Consider the following 20,504-nt stretch of genomic DNA (forward strand, 5'->3'; position numbering starts at 1 on the left):
AACAGCAGCCAAGCCAAATGTCTTGCTCTGCTTCCCTTTGAGCCACATCAGCGAGGTCGAGAGGGGGAGCCCGGGACCTCCAGATACGCTGCCCAGGCCTGCGCCCTAGGGAGGTCACGTTGGTGCTACTGACTTCACCCTTGGATGCACACTCCATTGTCAACAAGTACAGGTGGCAGCCATTTTAGACACATCCAATTGACATGTGATCGCTTACACACAGCTCTTTTTGAACCCAAAAGAAGGCAGAATGGGGGCGGGGCAGAATGGGATGTAACAGGGTGGGGTGCACTTATATACACTTTGCCGGTGTGTGTGGCGGCCGGGAACAGAGCCCCTGTGTGGAAGGATCACTGCCTGTGCCTAAAAGTGCAGTACACCTCCAGGTGAGCACTAGGGGAGGGACCCAAGTTCAAATCCCACACAGCCACAAAGCTTCTAGTTCAACCACTGTCTCTTGGCCTAAACTACCTCAGAGGAGAAATTGCGTTGAGGAGGGGGGGGGAAATGGAGATGGGTAGAGCCTTTTATGTTTTCCTGGAGGAAAGGTGAGGTTACAAAAATAATGATAATAATAATAATAAAATGTTATATATCAATATATATGTATGTTTGTTTCAATGAATTATTAGAATTGTCACTCTCTTAAAATAGCTTTTTAATGACAATTCATTTGCCTTTCTGTGGTTTGCAATTAAAAACAATACCTCAGTATAGCTGTTATTTTAAGATAATTAAAGTAGCTTACAAAATTGGAAGAAGAGGTTCTGTTTGGTGATAGAAGGATAGCTCACCTTTTCATCTCTCTATTGCAGTGGGCACACTAGTGCCAAAATGTGCCTCCCCTTTAATTTGCATTCCCAACAGCTAAAAGTTTACCTCACTAATTCCCCCTCCGCCACCGATTGATCAAATAATCCTGTAGTTGATTACTAATTAAACCTGCTCTCCCCATTGTCACTTTTAAAGGCTACAGCAATATATAGCAGTTACTAAAATGGAAGACTTGGAGATGATAACAAGTCTGTAAGGACCACAGTGCATTTGGTCGGTTGAGGCCTTGGCCAGCAATATTGTTTCTTGCTTTAGCCACAACAGAATTTATTCTGGAAATTAAAATGAGTTTGACAGGCGATATTTGTTATATTATGAGGCACTTGTAGGCACATGGCAAAGGGCCTCTGCAGATGCCTTTTAGGAAAGACCTTGGGGCAGGCTTTCCCAACCTGGTGCCCTCCAGATGCTTTTCCACTACAATGCCCATCACCCTCAACACCATCCTGCAGATGCTGGCCTGATGGGAGTTATAGTCTGACACCTATGGATTGAACCAAGCTGACAAAAGTTGCCCCAAGGTATGAACAGGTACAAATGAGAGAAGGCAGTCTGTTAGGCACTGAGGTCCCAAGCCCTGTCCCTTTACGTGAAAACCAGCACACTGAATTGGGCTCAGGAGTGAATCAGAGACCAGATTACTTGCTCAAAGCAGCTCACAGCTAAACTTTTTAAAAACTACAGATTGTGTCTGTCCCAGATTGGCCCTAGGATCACATTCAGAGGTCTTTCTCCAAGTGCCCTGCCAAATGAGTTGTGGTGGGTGACGTTTTTGGTGTTGGTGTCGCAGTTGTGGAATACCTTACAGTCTTTCTGGTGTGAGCTGAAGACATAATTATTTACAGAGTTTCCATAATTTTTTCTTCTTTTTGGGGCGGGGGGAGTATTTGTTAGATCTGCATTGTTGTTATCATCTGTTATCTGGCTTCTGCTGTTGGTACTATATTTTAAATTTAACATTTTATGGCCTTTGTCAGCCTGGTGCCCTCCAGATGTTTTAGATTGTAATTCCCATCAGCCCTGGCAGATGTTTTGGAGTACAACATTCATTGCCCCAGCATCATAACGCAGCCATTGATGGGAGTTGTGGTCCGACACGTGTGAAAGGCACCCAAGGTTCAAAATTTGCCAGGCTCTTTTTGTGACTGGCGTGGGTCCAATTGCGACCAAGTGGAGATCTCTGGATGCTAGGCTGGTGACTGACTTCTCCATCTGACTGGTCCCTCCATCTTTCTTAAGCAGGTAAGCAGGTTTTGGCGACTGCAACTTCGGTTTAAGGAGCCATTTGGCACCTAGCTTATATATCTGAGTTTCTAACACTTTGGGGTTACACTCCCTCTGAAGGAGCAGATACATAACTTTGGGAGTGCTTCTAGATCCTTTGCAGTAACTTGTGGCTCAGGTGGCCTCAGTGGCACAGACTGGCTTCCATCGGCTTTGGTTGGTGGGCGAGCTGCACCCCTATCTGGCATGGATAGCTTAACTTATGTTGCCTATGCTCTGGTAACCTCTAGATTAGATTTCTGCAACATGTTATATGTAGGGCTGCTTCTGAAGATGGTTTGGAAACTTCAGTTGGTGCAGAATTAAGTGGTCAGGGGCAAGATGGTTTGAGCATATTACAGTGGTACCTCGGGTTAAGTACTGTACTTAATTCGTTCTGGAGGTCCGTTCTTAACCTGAAACTGTTCTTGACCTGAAGCACCACTTTAGCTAATGGGGCCTCCTCCTGCTGCTGTGCTGCCGGAGCACGATTTCTGTTCTCATCCTGAAGCAAAGTTCTTAACCCGAGGTACTATTTCTGGCTTAGTAGAGTCTGTAACCTGAAGCGTATGTAACCCGAGGTACCACTGTACACTGATCTTGGCCCTACAGCACTGGCTGCCAATTAGTTTTCAAGCCCAATTGAAAGTGCTGGTTTTGACCTATACAGTGGTGCCTCTGGTTACGGACGCTTCAGGTTACGAACACTTGAGGTTACGAGCTCTGCTAACCTGGAAGTAGCTGCTTCTGGTTGCGAACTTTGCCCCAGGGTGCAAATGGAAATCGCGCGCTTCTGGTGCCCCATTAGCAAAAGCGCGCCTCAGGATCAGAACGGTTTCAGCTTAAGAACTGACCTTCGGGACGAATTAAGTTCGTAACCACAGCTACCACTGTACAGCCTTAATTGGCTCAGGACTGCAGTACCTCAAAGACCACCTCTCCCTATATGAACCAACCTGGATCCTGTGATGATCATCTGAGGCCACTCTTTGTGTGGCACCTCCACAAGAGGTCACTTTTTCTGTGCTGGCTCCCTGTTTGTGGAATGCTTTCCCTAGGGAGGCTCACCTGGCACCTTCATTACATATCTTTAGGCACCAGGCAAAAACGTTTCTCTATAACCGGGTGTGTGTGTTTGTGTACAGATTTGTTTTTGTTTTATTATGTCTTTTGTGTTCTCCTTTTGTATTTTTCTGTTGTGACCTGGACTGTGATCTTTGGATGAAGGATGTATGCAAAATTAATTAATAAATAAAATTAATAAGTTTTAAATGGGTTGCAGCCATAACAATTGACTCTTTCTTGCAGCTGATTAAGTATTGTGTAAAATTAAAATGACTTGGTATCTTCTAATCCTGTTAGGATTATTCCTTTCTGCCCATCTGAAATGGATGTGATGAAATGGTGTCTGCTTCGTTGTCCAATTGAGGCGTATGTGTCTTTATATATACAATAATCAAAATGCAACACAGGCATCAGTGAGCTACATACCGATGCTGTTTTTGTTTTGTTTTTCTGGCCATGAACTGGTTTTTTCCTCTTACAGTACTGATGAAAAGGCCCAAGCTGATCTCTGAGCTCTTTATTTCCCCTTTTCTCCTTCATGGATTACAAGTCTAGACCAGTGTTTCCCAACCACTGTTCCGCGGCACACTAGTGTGCCGCGAGATGTTGCCTGGTGTGCCGCGAGATGTTGCCTGGAGGGAGGCGGGCGAGTCGGGCGGCGAGAGGCGGGGCGGCGGGGAGAGGCCACCCAGCGCGGGGCTCTCGCCGTCTGCCTGCCTGGCTGCCTGCGAGCTCGGCGGGCAGTGCCTCCGTCCGCAGCGCCCGCCTCGCGGCTCTCATTCCCTGCCCCTGCCAAAGCTCACCCAGCCAAGCCGCGCTCTCCTTCCTGCCTCGCTTTGCTGCCTCCTCCCCCCCCACCCCCAAAGCTTGGAGGTTCCCCGGCAAGGGGGAGGGGAAAAAATTGAAACTTACACTTTCGTGCGTCCCTCCCGGCATGACGCTGCGCGCTGACGTCACAGGGCTGTAATGGTGGTGTGCCTTGAGATTTTTTTCATCAAACAAGTGTGCCTTTGCCCAAAAAAGGTTGGGAAACACTGGTCTAGACAAAAAGACCAGGCCTGAGCAGCAGCGCCCAGACAGCCCTGATTAGTGTCACTTAGGGCAGGGTTGCAAATTGCCCCAGCCTTTGCTGCACTTTTGGGATTTAATCTCTGTGTTTCTGTTTTTATTTTAGATTCATTAAAGCTTTTATGCTAATCGCTTTTGTGTCCAGACACTTAAACATCAAAAGGGATGAAAATATGTTTGAAACTATACATGTATGTCTGTCACTTTTTGTGTTTGTTTGTTTTTCCTAAAAATGTTGTAAAACCAATAAAAATTTTATAAAAAAAAAAAATAAACATCAAAAGGGAGATAGATCTTTGTTCAGCTCAACTGCTTGTGAATATGGGATTTTGGTTAATTTAGGGCAGAGTGGAAAAAGAAGAAGGTAAAAATAAAAAATTAGGGCGGAGTGAGCATTGTATGGCCCACTGTGTGTTTGTGGAGGGTGTATTTGACAAAGAGACTGTCGACAGACATCTCTGATGCTCCAGACTTTTGAGAGTCAGCCTGCAATTTCACTAAGGCTGCTAAAGTGTGTTCCACTTGTGAGTGCTATTGCTGGTGGGCTTGCCTCATTAGGGCATCTGGTTGGTCACTGTGAGACCAAGAGGCTGGACTGGAGGGCCCCCCTTTGGCCAGATCCAGCTGGTCAACCTGGTGCCCTGCAGATGTGTTGCACTACAGCTCCTATCAGCCACAGCCAACACAGCAGTGCTGTCAGGCCCGGTAACGTGCGGTCATGCTGGCTGGGACTTACAGAAGCTGTAGTCCCAAACATCTGCAGAGTGCCAGGCCAGGTTCAGGGAAGGCTGGTGCTACAACTTTCACATGGTTGCCAGTTAACGCAACCCCTGCAACCATCTGCCAAGCAGTGCCTCACACATTTACATGTTGGTGTGTGAGAGTGAAACCCTGTCCCCCGTTTTGATATTTCCTCACTTGAGGGGAAGGAGACAGTCTCATTCTTGGTGCCACCTCCCATCATTCTCCCGAGAGAAAGTCACAGAAATGAGGCCAAGGCCTTTCTTTCCAAGTAAGCTGGAGACAGGTGTTTTGGGTGCTACCCAGGGCTAGAAGTCAACTGGGACCCACCATGTGACTGCTTCAGAAAGGGGCAGATGTGCTCTTGTCTCTGCATGCTTCTGTATCCTGAACCAGGCAGAGCTTCTAAATGTTCTTTAGAGCAACCACACATATATTGGGCTGCCTAGACAATAATCCTGATCGATCAGGGTCCTGTCAGAAGTTAGTGAAGTTGTTGTAGTTTGGCTCAGCTTTGGTACAGCTTGAATGGCATCCTCACTAGCCCCTTTTGACATGACCCTCACTGCAACACAAAGAAATCAAAAATCCCAACCCTGTTTCGGCCAAAGGCTTTAATGCCAAATCAGAGTGGTACATAGGCAGGCAAAAGGTTACAGGGCGCAACAGCAGCTACATGGGTCGTACATAAACAAAATGCCAGCTAAGACATTGATCCAACAAGTGGCTTGCACATATTCCCAAAGTTATTTGCCTTCCACACTTTCTGATGTGCCGTTCTGATGTCGTATCTGTTGTGTGTAGAATTTTGGTCTCCAAGAACAGCAGCTTTCATTGAAGAGGACCCCATGGATAAACACAATCCCAGTTTTTTATCCAGTTTTTGAGGCCGTTTGGCTATCCCAAAGAAAGGGTTGCAAAAGTCATAGTTCCTCAGTGATTCAGAGTGGGTCAAGTGCCCAACCTACCTGCCCCAAGACCTTGTAATTAAAGCATCTTCAACAGAACTTACGCTATCAAGGCAGTGGATTGCAAGTCCCATTAAGGAGGCAGGCTAGTGTTTTCCCCCAGCAGATGTCCCATAAGGATAATGCTAGAAATGTAAAGAAAACAGTGATGCTGGCATGGCCCAGCCCCTGTTCATTTCAGTAGGACTTTTCCAGGTAGATTTGCTGGTGGATTTGCTTTTCACCCATTTTAATTAGTGTGTGTGTTGAGGTGCTGTAGTTCCCCAGTTCCCTCTGTAGGCAACTAAATGTCTTACAAGACAGTTGTCCACTTTGCTGTCTTTTGAGAACTTCCAGTGGAGCTTGTCATTCTTTGTATTTTCCTTTCACCCAAATTGCTTAAAGACAGTGTTTGAAATTAGCCAGGCACCAGGCGCAGTTTGTGCCTGACTATTGGCGCTGTGGGTTAAACCACAGAGCCTAGGACTTGCTGATCAGAAGGTTGGCGGTTCGAATCCCCGCGACGGGGTGAGCTCCCGTTGCTCAGTCACTGCTCCTGTCCACCTAGCAGTTCAAAAGCACGTCAAAGTGCAAGTAGATAAATAGGCGGGAAGGTAAACTGCGTTTCCGTGCGCTGCTCTGGTTCGCCAGAAGTGGCTTAGTCATGCTGGCCACATGACCTGGAAGCTGTACGCCGGCTCCCTCGGCCATTAAAGCGAGATGAGTGCTGCAACCCCAGAGTCGGTCACAACTGAACCTAATGGTCAGGGGTCCCTTTACCTTTACCTATTGGCCGCTTGCAATCAAGTGAAGATGTCTGGGTGTCGGGATGGCGCCTGACATCTCCATCTGGAGGTGCATGCCTGTGGATTTTGACTGTTTTCGCACACTAATACCACATTCTGTAGAATTCTATCAGCTATATTTTATTTGCACAATCAGGATGAATTTCAGGAACCAACATGCTTTTTTCTGTTCAGCCTTAGCAGGAGCAGTGAATAACATTATAGTTAATTATTGTAGCCTGTCTTCACTTACCCCCACCCCACTGCCCTGCTCACAGTTGTGAAGAATATTCTTAACGTTATGAATGGCCCATGTCTCTATTAAGGAAAAAAAGGTAGGAATCGGCCAATATGTATGTGGACTATCCCTGGATAAAGTGACTTTTCTTCTTTTAGTTCTCAAAGTTCTTAACCTAGCTCAAGGTTGTCATCTGAACTAGCCAGATGTTTAACTGATAATCACAGTCAGTCCATCATTTGAAAAATCAGAGAACTTGACATTCCATTTTGGCCACTTGGTTTAAGGAGCCATTTGGCACCTAGCTTATGTATCTTGAGTTTCTATCGCCGCTTTAAAAAATCACTTTCATGCAAAGCTGGCTTGATCTGCTGCCTCCTGCAGCCAGAGCACCTTAACAGTCTCGTTTCTGATTGTTTCACCCAGCATTGTTCATCAGTGAACTACTAGGTACGTGTGTGTGTGTGTGTGTGTGTGTGTGTGTGTGCAAAGAGAGAGAGTGAGTGAGAGAGAGAATATCTGCCTGTGTTTATGTATTGTCTCCTATTGCCTCCTCTAACACATCAACACACACAGGTTGCTTTTGATAGCAAATTTGGGCGTAGATGATGTATTTGTGCCTTAGGGATACATAAGGAACTGGGTGTGCCCTTCCTCCAGGTGGTGAGTTAGCCAGAAAATATTTGGAGGGTAGAGGAAGCCAACCTCACTTTCCAAGCAACTTCCAGCTGGTATCATGCACAACTGGAAACTATATGGTTCCTACAAAGATAGATCCTAGTTTTAAAGAAATAAAACAGTTGCTGGATCTGCCGATCCTTTCAGACATTCACTGAAGTCAGTGGACTGAGCCAGGAGGCAGAACTGCAAAAAAAGCTTTGTGTGTGGTTACCTGTCATTTGACTTTTGTTATTAATCCCTTCCGCCTTGCTTGAGTAAAGTCACATTTGTATGGGGGGGGGGAGTTGGGTTTGCTTCAGCTCAGGATAGATGTTTGTTGTGGAGGGAGACTAGGCACCTAAACAACAACAACACCATTTTTAAATGTTTCATGGAGTCTTGGGCATAATTGCAAGAGGGGAAGGTAGCCATAGTTATAATTTATTTTAATTCATTTATACCCAATTTTTCCTCTGAGTTCAAGGTTGTGTACATGCAAGTCCTGCTTAACGGACATTTGCGGTGTGAAAATTCACTTATCCAAACATGAAGATTTAGTGCCTAAACCTCGCTATTCACACCACATATTCCGAACAGAGAGCATTTTTCTTTACTTCCTTGTTTGCCTTCTGTTGGTTGGCAGAGGAAAGGAGGGAGAATGATCCAACAAATCAGAGCAGTTTTCCTGTTTTTTGTTTCGGCTTTTGGGGGTCAAAATTCTGTGTCTGGGAATGCATTAGAAATTTTCCCATAGGAATAAATGGAAATCATCATCTCGTTATGTGAACGCTCGGCTCATGAACGATTTTCCTTGTCTTCAGTCAGCCGGACATGCATGTGCAGCAACCCCTGATTTGCGTGGCCCTTGCACGTGTTGGCAGAGCACGTGTAAGCAAACCCTGTTCTGTCCCCTTTTCTGGCCACTTCTAGGTTGCAGCGATGTGCACTTGCACGATCACACGTGCATTGAACAAGTGTAAAATAGCCATTGCCTGTATATAGTTGTAACCCCCCACCCCCCCATTTTATTCTCACAACAACCCTGGGACACTGAGAGAAGGTGATCTGATTCAAAAAAAATGCTTCCCCTGAAATATTCTATGGCAGTGTCCCATTAAAAGGCATTTTCACCATCAATTGCTTTATTTTTTGCTCTATAAGACTCACTTTTTCCCTCCTAAAAAGTAAGGGGAAATGTGTGTGTGTCTTATGGAGTGAATGCAGGCTGCGCAGCTATCCCAGAAGCCAGAACAGCAAGAGGGATTGCTGCTTTCACTGCGCAGCAATCCCTCTTGCTGTTCTGGCTTCTGAGATTCAGAATATTTTTTTTCTTGTTTTCCTCCTCCAGAAACTAGGTAGGTGCACCTTATGGTCTGGTGTGTCTTATAGAGCGAAAATACGGTACATGCTTCAGACAACTTTTGAAGAGGCAAATTCCCCCCCAGCCTTTACCTGATCTGTAAGCTGAACCCTGGGGTCTTGTTGCTGTTATTGTTGTTGTTGTTGTTGCTGTTGTTGTTGTTGTTGTTGTTGTTGTTGTTGTTGTTGTTGTATATTACAGAGTTTTATTGAAGTTCTGTATTTTTACTGCTGCTCTGATCGTTTGTACTGATTTTGTTATATATCTATAACATACTTTTTAAGCTTTTATTGGAGGTTTTTATATAACGCAGTTTAGAAATGGTCTTTTTATTTATTTATTATATTGTCATGTTCTCAAAGTAAAAGTTGACAAAGTCGAGTTCCTGATGAATTTTTGAAATATAAATCCTTTAGTTTTTATTTGAGCAGACACCACAAGCACCATCCTAATGTCGGGATGCAGCATCTTGTAGCGCTGGCCCTCTGCAGCGCAATGCATGTTTTCTTGGGAGTAAGCCCCATTGAACTTGGCAGAACTTACTTGTGAGTAAATGTACACGTTAGCTAAGCACATACTTAGAAAGGCTGCCTGTATCGAACAACAAGGAAGGTTACGTTCAGATGTAAACAGTACTTTATTCAAAATTATTACACAGAATAAGAATACACTCAGATTTCTTGTGGAAAAAACTTGAAGTGTGAACAATTCTGTACTGCACTTATTCCTTTAGAGCAGGCGTCAGCAAATGTTTTCAGTAGGGGGCCGGTCCACTGTCCCTCAGACCTTGTGGGGGCCGGACCATATGAGGGGGGAAGTGAACAAATTCCTATGCCCCACAAATATCCCAGAGATGCATTTTAAATAAAAGGACACATTCTACTCATGTAAAAACACGCTGATTCCCAGACCGTCCGCGAGCCGAATTGAGAAGGTGATTGGGCCGGATCCGGCCCCCCCGGCCTTAGTTTGCCTACGCATGCTTTAGCGTACTTGCAGGCCACTCCATAACAAAGTTTTCAGGGCAATTCACCACAGATCCATGGGCGTAGCCAGAATTTTTGTTAGGGCGGGGGCAGGCTTCATATGGGGGGGGGCAGAACCTCAGTTAGTTAAGTATATTTCTTTATTTACTTGGTTTAGGGGAGGCAGCTGCCACCCCTTCGTCATAATATTATGAACTAGCAGTAAATGTGGATATTTTGTCAAGTTTTAATGACAGGCTCATTCGTACAGTATTATCATCATTATCATTGTGCATGATATTAAGAACTAAATGTCTTGGAGATCATAACTTCAGATTGTAAGCCAGCCCCCAGCCCCCCCCCCCCAAATCTGGTGCTTTCCAGATTTTTTTGGACTAGTCTCCCTTTAGCTTCAGCGTCTTATGTCATTGCTCACTGGGGCTGATGGGAGTTGCAGTCCATAATATCTGAAGAGCACTAGGCGAGCTAAGACTGAAGGCAAACTTTCGAACTGGTGCTCAGCTTCACAGACTTCAAAAAACAAGATTTGTATGGGTTGAAACCCTTTTTTCAACTCTTCCTACATGCCAGTTTGCTGCTTCTGTGGCCCTATTTGCACACCACCAGAAACCCAGGGCCTGGTGTGATGTGGACGAGCATAAATAAGTCTGTGGTTCATTCCTTTCCCCCTCCTTCAGTGTGACTGTGATAAGTCTAGAGAAGCTTTCACTTCTGGTTTTGCTTGTTTGCAGTTTGCTGCTTTGTTAGAATGGACACATTTTGGGTAATATTATTATTTATTTACTTGATTTGACCTGCCCTTTACTACAAAGACCTAGGGTGAGTAACAGCAGTATAAAAGCAGTTTATATATATTTTTATAGCAGTATACAGCTATAAAGACAAGTAAAACCAAAGCTGTTCCAACAGAACAGTGCAGATTCATCCAAAGTGGTGTGTCCCACAAATAACAACAAAACGCTTACCTGTGAAAGGCCATGGCGCAGAGGTCTGTCTTCAGCATATGCCAAAAGCTATGAAGATGTTCAGATGCACCTCTGTGTGGAGTGAGAGCCACAATCTAAGGGCTGCCACATAGAATGTCTCTTCCTGGCTACCATATCTTGCACTTCTGAAGGTGATGAAACTACCAAAAGAGCCCCGCAGCCCTTCTGATCTTCACACCAAAGAGGATCTGTAGGGATGGAGAAGGTCTTTCAGATATTTGGGGCCTAAGTCATTCAGGCTTTTAAGCACCTGTTGTTGTTGGGTTGTTGTTTTTAAAAAATGTTTTTTAAATGAGACACTTGAAACCAGTTTTATTGTGTTGGACAAAATGACAAGCTGCAGTCCATCTGAACTGGAAGCAAAAGCTTCCAAACCTGTCCTTGTGGCTGTGGCATAGAGGATCCTGATGCTCACCTAGGCTTGCTCCTGTCGTGCTAGGCTGTGATTTAGCATTGATGTCTGAACAGGACTTCCGTGTGTATCTCCAAACAGTAGCATGAAGCCGAAGGTGGTGGTGGGGGTGTGAGAATCAAGATACAGGCAGAGGAGCGGAGGTGGGAGTAGTGATGGAGGAACTGGTGCTCCCTGCTCTTTATGACACCAAACTTTGAACTAGTCACATTGGACCAGTGAGAGATGCTTACATCTTTTGCAAGCAACAGAGCAAGACCAAATAAATCCCAGCTGGAGGAGCCGTGATGTCGAATTGAGAACAGAGAAAGTCAACAGACAGAGGATGACTAGGTTGGATTTTGCTTTGGCTCATTTATACAGTGGTGCCTCGCAAGACGAAATTAATTCGTTCCACAAGTTTTTTCTTCTTGCGAGTTTTTCGTCTTGCGAAGCACGGTTTCCCATAGGAATGCATTGAAAATCAATTAATGCGTTCCTATGGAAACCGCTTGCCAGGCTGGCGGTGCGGAGAAGGGCTTTTCTCCCCACCGCAAGCCTTCAGGACAGGTACGGGAACAGAGGGGAAGGGGCGCAGCGCTTCTCCTCTGTTCCCGGGGCTTGCGGTGAGAGGAGGGTTTTTCCTCCCCACCGCCAACATTCAGAACAGCATTCTGAATGTTGGCGGTGGGAAGGAAAACCCTCCTCCCACCGCAAGTCTTCAGGACAGCCATCCGAAGGCTGGCGCGGGGAGAAGGTCTTTCCGCCCCACCGCCAGCCTTCGGAGGAGCCTTCCGAAGGCTGGCGCGGGGAGAAGGTCTTTCCGCCCCACCGCCAGCCTTCGGAGGAGCCTTCCGAAGGCTGGCGCGGGGAGAAGGTCTTTCCGCCCCACCGCCAGCCTTCAGAGGAGCCTTCCGAAGGCTGGCGCGGGGAGAAGGTCTTTCCGCCCCACCGCCAGCCTTCGGAGCAGCCTTCCAAAGGCTGGCGGTGGGGCGGAGAGCCCTCCTCCCACCGCCAGCCTTCGGAGGAGGTCCGAGGACAGTGGGGAAGACGCGCTGCGCTTCCCCGCTGTCCCGGAGATTTCCCTATGGGCTTTCGTCTTGCGAAGGAAGCCCATAGGGAAATTCGTTTTGCGAAGCGCCTCCAAAACGGAAAACCCTTTCGTCTAGCGGGTTTTCCGTCTTGCGAGGCGTTCGTCTTGCGGGGCACCACTGTAAGAGGTGGTAGACTTGTCCAAGTTTGAACTCCTTCATGGCAGGCCGAGCTCAGGGGTTTCACAGTAGCAGCCTGAGTCTTGAGGAGGACCAACTTCTTGTTACTTGCAAGTGACATTTTTTCTGCCTTCACGTAAGTTGAAGAGAACATGACGTTGATGTTTTTATCACTTGCTGGTGGTGCTGGGGAAACAATTGTAGGTTCTTCAGGAGCCTTTGTTTAAGTAATGACCTTTGTTAATCGCAAGCAAGATATTATCTGCTTGATGGGTTCCTGTTTTGTTTTGTTTTTTAAACCCAAACCCTCAAATTCCAGTTACATGGATGCGTTTTCTGGTTGCCGTGGACAGTTAAGCTTTTGCAAAACAACTTTCAGTTCACTAAAAGTCAAAGCTTGGAGATGGGAGTTCGAATCTATAAAGATCTATGAACTTGATTGTTGATTTTGGGCAAGACAGTGTCTTTGACTCAGAGTTTCTCATGAGGTATTCATTGTTTTATTTTACGCAGATGGTTGTAGGAATAGAAAAGTTGCGCCTTGTTGTGCTTCCTCAAGCAATTATTGCTGGGCCAGAAGAAGGAAGGTCCTCTCTCCCTAGCAGCAAGGAGTGGGCTGTGCTGCTGCTGGGGAAGCTCACCTAAATAGCCCCTCATGCCTTCTTTTCGGCTGCTCTGCCCCCTCCCTCCACTGTCTTTTCTTCTCCTTCCTCACTGATGCTGCTGCAACCTGGCGAGCTCCTTGTTTGCAGAGTATTGTAATCCACGCTGCCAGGAATGTGCTGTGTTGTCAATGCATTCTACTTGGTTCCTGTTGTGCAGGGAAACATTAAGCTGTTGATACTGAGTAGAGGCTGCCTCTGTTGACTTAATATATTATATGGCATACAGTGTGTGTTTGTGTGTGTGTTGTTTTCTTTAAAGAACGTAAGAAGAGCCTGGGTGCTGGATCAACCCAAAGGGGGGTTCATCTAGTCCAGGGGTCAGCAACCTTTTTCAGCCATGGGCCGGTCCACCGTCCCTCAGACCATGTGGTGGGCCGGACTATATTTTTTGGGGGGAAATGAACGAATTCCTATGCCCCACAAATAACCCAGAGATGCATTTTAAATAAAAGCACACATTCTACTCATGTAAAAACATGCCGATTCCCAGACCTTCCATGGGCTGGATTGAGAAGGCAATTGGGCCACATCCGGCCCACGGGCCTTAGGTTGCCTACCCCTGATCTAGTCTTAGCATCCTTTTCTCACAGTGGCCAACCAGATGCCCCCAAAGGGAAGCCAATAGGTAGGACATGGGCACATGAACCCCCTCTGACCCACTTTTCTCCAGTATTCAAAGTATTCAGAGGCATTTGGTGCCTTTGATTATGGAGGCAGAACATGGCCATAATGGCTTGCAGCCCTTGAGAGCCTTATTGTCCTCGATGAATTTGTCTAAACCATGGGTTCCCAAACTCTGATCCACAAGCCTCGTTCAGGTGGTCCATGGTGTATCTGTGGATTTGTGACTGAAGATGGTAGACAGCACACCCATAAATACCTGTTCTGATTTGGTATTTTTATTGTTTCTTTTATTATTATTTCTGTGGAATAATGTGTGTGTGTGAAAGAGAGAAGTGATTAATTGACACCTTATTTTCAGTAGCCCCTGCTTGTTGGTTGGTTGGTGACTTGTTCTACTTCTATAGTTGAGGGTGAAGGTCAGCTCCCTTTCCCTTTGTAGCCCACCAAAGCAAATTACAGTTGTGTTGGGCTGCTTTGACCTCTTCCCCTCCAGAAATGGATGGTGGTGGTTGTTGTTTGATTGGGGGCCTTCTTTACAGTGGCTTCCTCCTTTGAGGAGTCCTCTGGTTGCCTTCATTACAGGTGACTCCCCACTTACATGGGGGTTATGTTCCGGTGCATAAGTGGAAAACATGTAAACACACTTTCAATGCCTTCTCTCCCACTCTCTCTCCAATCCAGATCAAAAATACTGTACCAAAAATATCCACAACTGGAACTGAAGCTGTGGGGCCAGCAGGAGGCTGGAGGACGTGCAGAAAGCAAAGCCCTGCTGCGCCTCCGGTCTCCTCTCCGCTCTCACTGAAGTCCTCTTCGGGCTGCAGGGAGGGTTTCCTCTTGAGCCACGAGGACTCTCCAGCTCTCTCCCTCCATTTCCTGGTATGAATTAAATTACAGTACAGGAGACTCCCCACTTATGTGGGGTTACGTTCTGGCCCCTTGTGAACATAAGTGATATATAAAAAAATTTCTTCCAGTAGCACCTTAAAGACCAACTAAGTTAGTTCTTGGTATGAGCTTTCGTGTGCATGCACACTTCTTCAGATGTGTATCTGAAGAAGTGTGCATGCACACGAAAGCTCATACCAAGAACTAACTTAGTTGGTCTTTAAGGTGCTACTGGAAGGAATTTTTTTATTTTGACTATGGCAGACCAACACGGCTACCTATCTATAAGTGATATATGTTTAAGTGGGGTGCACCCCACTGCGCCTCCAGCTTGCAAGGAGACCCTCCCTGGAGCTCAAAGGGGACGTCCTCCTTGGGCTCCAGGGTGGGTCTCCTCACAAGCTGGAGGTGATGTGGGACTTGGTTGAGTTTCTCCCCCCACTTCTGGGTTTCATGCGTAACCAAACCAAAAGCCTCCCCAAATCTCCTGCTTCTGACACCTCCGAAATGCCTTTTTGCCTGCCAACTTCTCAGCCTCATGAGACCAGCACTGCCCCTCCTCACTGCCCCCTAAGCAACTCCCATCTTCCAGCATCCCTCCACTCAGGTGCCTCTGCTCCTGAAGCTACCCTCACAAAGCTTTCTCTGTCCACCCTGCGAGGCTCCCTCAGCTGGTACCTGCCACCAGGCCACTTCCGAGTCCCAATAGTGCTTCGTGTCCAGCAGGGCCACCACTAGGACCAAAACAAGGCCCAGCCAGGGCACCCGATTAATGTTTGATGATTCAGCAGTAAACAGCGGGTTTTCCCAGGGAAAGCGGTGGGACAATACTAAAACCTCTAGGACCCATGACTAGAAATCACGGGACAAAGAGAAGTGTAGGTGAGCCCTGAGTCAGGCCATTTATCCATTTAGCTTTGTATTGTTCACACTGACAGGTAGTAGTGGCTCTCTAGGGTTTCAGATGAGGAACATACCCTGATATCCATCCATCCATAACTACCTACCTACCTACCTACCTACCTACCTACCTACCTACCTACCTAGAGATGCCATGGAAGATTAAACCCAGTCATGGCCACTACTCTCCCTTTCTGAAGTTCTCACTCCTTGAAGGGGATAATCAAAGTTCTGTGGAGCTCCATTGAAGGTTTATCAGGGAATAGCAGGTGTTAGAAATGTTTCTGCTGCAGTTTCCTTTTCACCCCCCGGGCACAGTTCAGGACAGCATGGTATTGTCACATCCCTGAATCTGATATTGCAAGTGGAATTGATAAGAGGTGCATGGCAAGGTGGCGCCTGGATCACAGTAGCCCAGCCTCCCCCAGCCTGGCAGCCCCCAGATGGCAGTGGTGGTCCAGTACATGTGGTTGGGGAAGGCTGTGGTCGCCTGATGAAAGAGCCCCCTCTCAAGCCGTGTGTCGATTGCATGTTCTTTGGGTGATTGCTCAGCTGCTGCCCCCTGTTTGTTGCTGAGTGTGTGGTGTGGAGGCCTTCTCTTGCCCCTTGGAGAATGACCCACATGCCAGCCGTGTGCCACCCCTATCCCCATGCTGGATCTTGCTGCCTTCTCTCCCCCACCCCCCAGCTGATGCATCTGTCCATGTGGTGATCTGATGCTTGCTCATCAGTAAAGGTCATGGCCGAGTCCCTGGGCAGAGTAGGGGCTCCGCTTCCTTCTCAGCAGCTGCTCTGCTGCCCATGAGAGAAATAGGTTAGGCACCAAATGGACAGATGGATGGGCAGCTTTGAGGCAGCAGACAGCTGGTTTAACCCACTGGGGGAACACGCCCCCCCCCTTTGGTCTCTCTGTGTTTGGGTGCTTGCTGTTTTCTCCCGAGCAGGAGCAGCCATGCAACTTCCATGCAACTTTGCTCTGAAGAAGCAGGCAGACCTTCAGCACGCAGTGTTGTCCAAGACAGTTCCTTCCTACACAGCAGCCTGGGCATGGAGGCTGCTTCTGTCTGTGGCACCCTTGACACATTTCCGTTTAAAAAGCATACTGGACAGGGGTGACTTGATAGGGTTTCATGATTTTTTGGGGGGGGAGTTTCCCCCCTTTACCCCCTGCCTAGTGCTAGAACCCCCTGAGTCCACACAGTGAAATTAACCAGCAGCCAACTTGGGGCAGACTATATATATAAAGAGTTTTGTTTAATTGTATGTGTAATATAAATTGTCCATCTAAATAATTTATGGAATTACGGGATTAGGATGGTGAATTCACAGCAGGGTTGGTGGATGAATCATGGTTGTAAGGTAAGAACCCTTGACCGGACTCTCTGGGAAATAGGGTGCAGGAGGCTTCGACTTGATCCAACAAATCATTTGATCCAACAAAACACTTCTTGTGATTGAGATGGGGAAAAGGATCTCCCCCCACGTGTGGTGTGTTTTGGATCCCTGGAAATTAAACTCAGGATTGGAAGCAGCAGCCTGGTTTCATGAGGAGGTCGGCTGAGACTGACTGACTGATGACCACCTAGATGTTGTATTAAAGGCCTAAAGCAGCCACTTCCCCAACGTGGTGCCCTCCAGGTTTTAGGGGCCACAGCTCTTACCAATTAGCCAGCAAAGCCAATGGGCAGGATTGACGGTGGAGGGTTGGGATCCAAAACATCGTGGAGGCTGAGGAAGGTGTACACAGGCAGGGGAGAAGGGACAATATTGTGTAATAAACCTGTACACTGGAGAGCCAGTGTGGTGTAGTGGTTAAGAGCAATAGACTTGTAATCTGGGGAACTGGGTTCGCGTCTCCGCTCCTCCACATGCAGCTGCTGGGAGACCTTGGGCTAGTCACACTTCTCTGAAGTCTCTCAGCCCCACTCACAGAGTGTTTGTTGTGGGGGAGGAAGGGAAAGGAGATTGTTAGCCGCTTTGAGACGCCTTCGGGTTGTGATAAAGCGGGATATCAAATCCAAACTCTTCTTCTTCTTCTTCTACAGGAGAGCCAGCCCACCCCACCCTCCCTGCTTTCCTGTCTGAATGCAAAGCTTTTAGGATTAAAGAGGCCAGAGATTTGACAGGAAAGTTGGGCTTTTGAGAGGCACGTTATCAGGTGGGAAAGAAGTGGCAAAGCAGGATGCCTCGACTTCCAGTGTGTTTCTGGGTCCAATTCAAGGTGCTCATGTTATCGTTCAAAGCCCCAAATGACATAGGCCCCAAATATCTTAAAGGCCACCTCCTTCCCTACAGACCGTCTCGGGTGTTAAGAGGGGCCTGGTTGGTCGTACCGCCTCTCTCAGAAGTTTGGGGGGATGCCTAAGGGGGGCCATTCTCTTTGGCAGCCCCTAAGTTGTGGAGCTCCCCACAGAGATGCGCCTGGCTTCCTCACTATACGGATGTTACACCTGTGTCACTTAAGCTGTGTGTTTTCAGGGCCCGCCCTATTCTTGTGCACGCAACATGTTTCAACCGTTTTTAATTTTTAATTTTCCATTGTTGTAACCTGCCCTGGGACCCACTGGTGAAGGGCAGGGAATAAATTTAGTAATATTAATAGGAATAAGTAGGCATTGTGGCAAGACTTTCCAAGGCGCAAGTGGGTTGCTCACCGGCAAATTTGGAAAAATGGGGAGTGGGGGCAGAAAGCAAGCTTGTGGTAGAGAAACTTGGAAGCAGGAGGAAGGGTCTGTGCTGAGTGCCGTAGAAGACAGGCAATGACTGAGGAAGACTTGATATTATAGTCTGCCTTTTGGGCAGCAGAGCTTGGCTCTGAAAGCCATATTGTGTAACTGTGTGTGGTTTGTAATGCAAGCCGGCCAGCAAGCGCCAGGTTCCTGCAGCGGTTGTTGCTGCCACCTCCAGATGGGAAAACACGTGGATCCTATTTCTGAATCGTGGGACTTCTCTGGTGCTGGGTTAACAGGTGTTCAGTACCTCCTGGCATTAGCTCTTAACATTTGCCAGGGAAAGAGTGGTGTTTGGTTGCGTCTATATCAGGAGTGGTTTTTCTGTTAAGTCTTGAGATGCCATGCAGATTGGTTGGCCGCTAAATGAGGCAAAATGCAGCGTTTGGGTTCTTGCTTATTGACAAATGTTGTGCTGCTATAAATCTTTAAATAAACCTGCAGAAATAATGACGGTGAATATTAACTTGGTGTTTTCTTTTTCCTTCACTCTCCAGCAAAACTGTACAATCTAAGGTGGACTGCATTTTGGTAAGTAGCCTTGAAACCAAAGTTGCTTTCATATTCACCTAGTTTGTGCAGGGAGTGAGCCTTCCAACTCTGTCATACGCTGCCAGCTTCTTTAAAATACCCCAGGCTGGGACGCTTGAAGTGGAAAGCTTTCTGTAGCTGACAGGGAGCAAAAGTATCCTCCTCTTGCAGAGCAGACTTTTGTCTCATCACATGGAAAACAGACCCAGGAGTCTAGATCTAAAACTAGATCTTTTATTTAACAACACCAGCCCCTGCTTGTTTTATAAGAAGCCCGGAGAAAAAGAGGTGAAAGAGAAACTGAAACTCACAACTCAATAAGGCCATTTTGCTTTCTGGGCCTAGAATCCTGGGAATTGTAATTAGTTAAGGGTGCTGAGAGGGACGTGGGTGGCGCTGTGGTCTAAACCACTGAGCATCTTGGGCTTGCCGATCAGAAGGTCGGCGTTTCGAATCCCTTCTACGGGGTGTGTCCCCGTTGTTCGGTCCCTGCTCCTGCCAGCCTAGCAGTTTGAAAGCACGCCAAAAAGTGCAAATAGATAAATAGGTACCGCTCTGGCGGGAAGTCAGGGGTCCCTTTACCTTTTATATTTAAGAGGTTCCAAAACTCTTTGCAGGACCCAACCAGCAACCAGCCAATTTTTTCTCCACCACAGAATGGGCAGGAGGCGCTTGGGCCTTAATCTTTAGTGGCAGAATTGCAATCTCTCTCTCTCTCTCTCTCTCTCTCTCTCTCTCTCTCTCTCTCCTCTCTCTCTCCTGGTTTCCAGCAGTGGAAAGAGAGTAGAGAGCCTTCTCTGATTTTTATATATACATAGATAATGACCACAAATAAAGTGATTTTTTGTCTTCTGGTAACTCAAAGGTTTATCTGGTGCAAAACAAGCCGTGTGTGTGTGTGTGTGTGTGTGTGTGTTTGGCAGAACTCCCTCTTGCACTTTGACATGCTTTTGAACAGCTCCTGCCAACCTAGCAGTTCGAAAGCACATCAAAGTGCTAGTAGATAAATAGGTACCGCTCCGGCGGGAAGGTAAACAGTGTTTACGTGCACTGCTCTGGTTCACCAGAAGTGGCTTAGTCATGCTGGCCACATGACCCAGAAGCTGTCTGCAGACAAACGCCGGCTCCCTCGGCCTGTAAAGCGAGATGAGTGCCGTAACCCCAGAGTCTTCTGCGACTGGACTTAACTGTCAGGGTCCTTTACCTTTTTTTTTTTAAGGGTGCTGAGAGTTTTTAGGAGACCCCGGTTCCCATCACAGTTTCAAGAATACTCCTGGGAAGATAGATTGACTGTTAAACCCGTTATAACTCTTAACAACTCTAAGCGCACTCTTAGCAAACTGCACTTCCCAGAGGTCTTTGGGGGAAGCCATGGCTTTTTTTTAAAAAAAGAAACTTTATTAATTTTCATAATAAATGCAAAATACAAACAGCATCAAACATACTGATACAAAAGTAAAATAAAAAAATTGGAAGACTAGACTGGATAAGATAGAAGGGAAGAAAATGGAAAATAATATCCTACATTAATTTGTGTGATGCACCTTTTACAATCACAGTCCAAGGCACCTAAAAAACACTTTATCCTAATCTTCTAAAATATATACTCTCCACAAACCTAATGGGACCATT

At 46.8% G+C, this 20,504-nt stretch overlaps 1 protein-coding gene across 2 annotated transcripts in view; it reads left to right on the forward strand.

Moving 5' to 3' along the window:
* Nucleotides 1–20,504, forward strand: part of RFX7 (regulatory factor X7) — a 53,864-nt gene that overhangs the window by 3,967 nt on the left and 29,393 nt on the right. Inside the window, exons 1-2 of one of the 2 annotated variants that reach the window (XM_081170507.1) lie at nt 14,151–14,703; nt 18,839–18,872. Coding sequence is in view for 1 of the 2 variants with exons in the window: in XM_081170506.1 (XP_081026632.1) it covers nt 18,839–18,872 (34 nt within the window). In the remaining variant the exon portion in view is untranslated. Of the gene's footprint in view, nt 1–14,150; nt 14,704–18,838; nt 18,873–20,504 lie in introns of those variants that run through there. The other variant, XM_081170506.1, reaches the window with a different exon arrangement.

Source organism: Podarcis bocagei (assembly GCF_964188305.1).
Source record: "Podarcis bocagei genome assembly, chromosome: 14".
Taxonomy (NCBI): domain Eukaryota; kingdom Metazoa; phylum Chordata; class Lepidosauria; order Squamata; family Lacertidae; genus Podarcis; species Podarcis bocagei.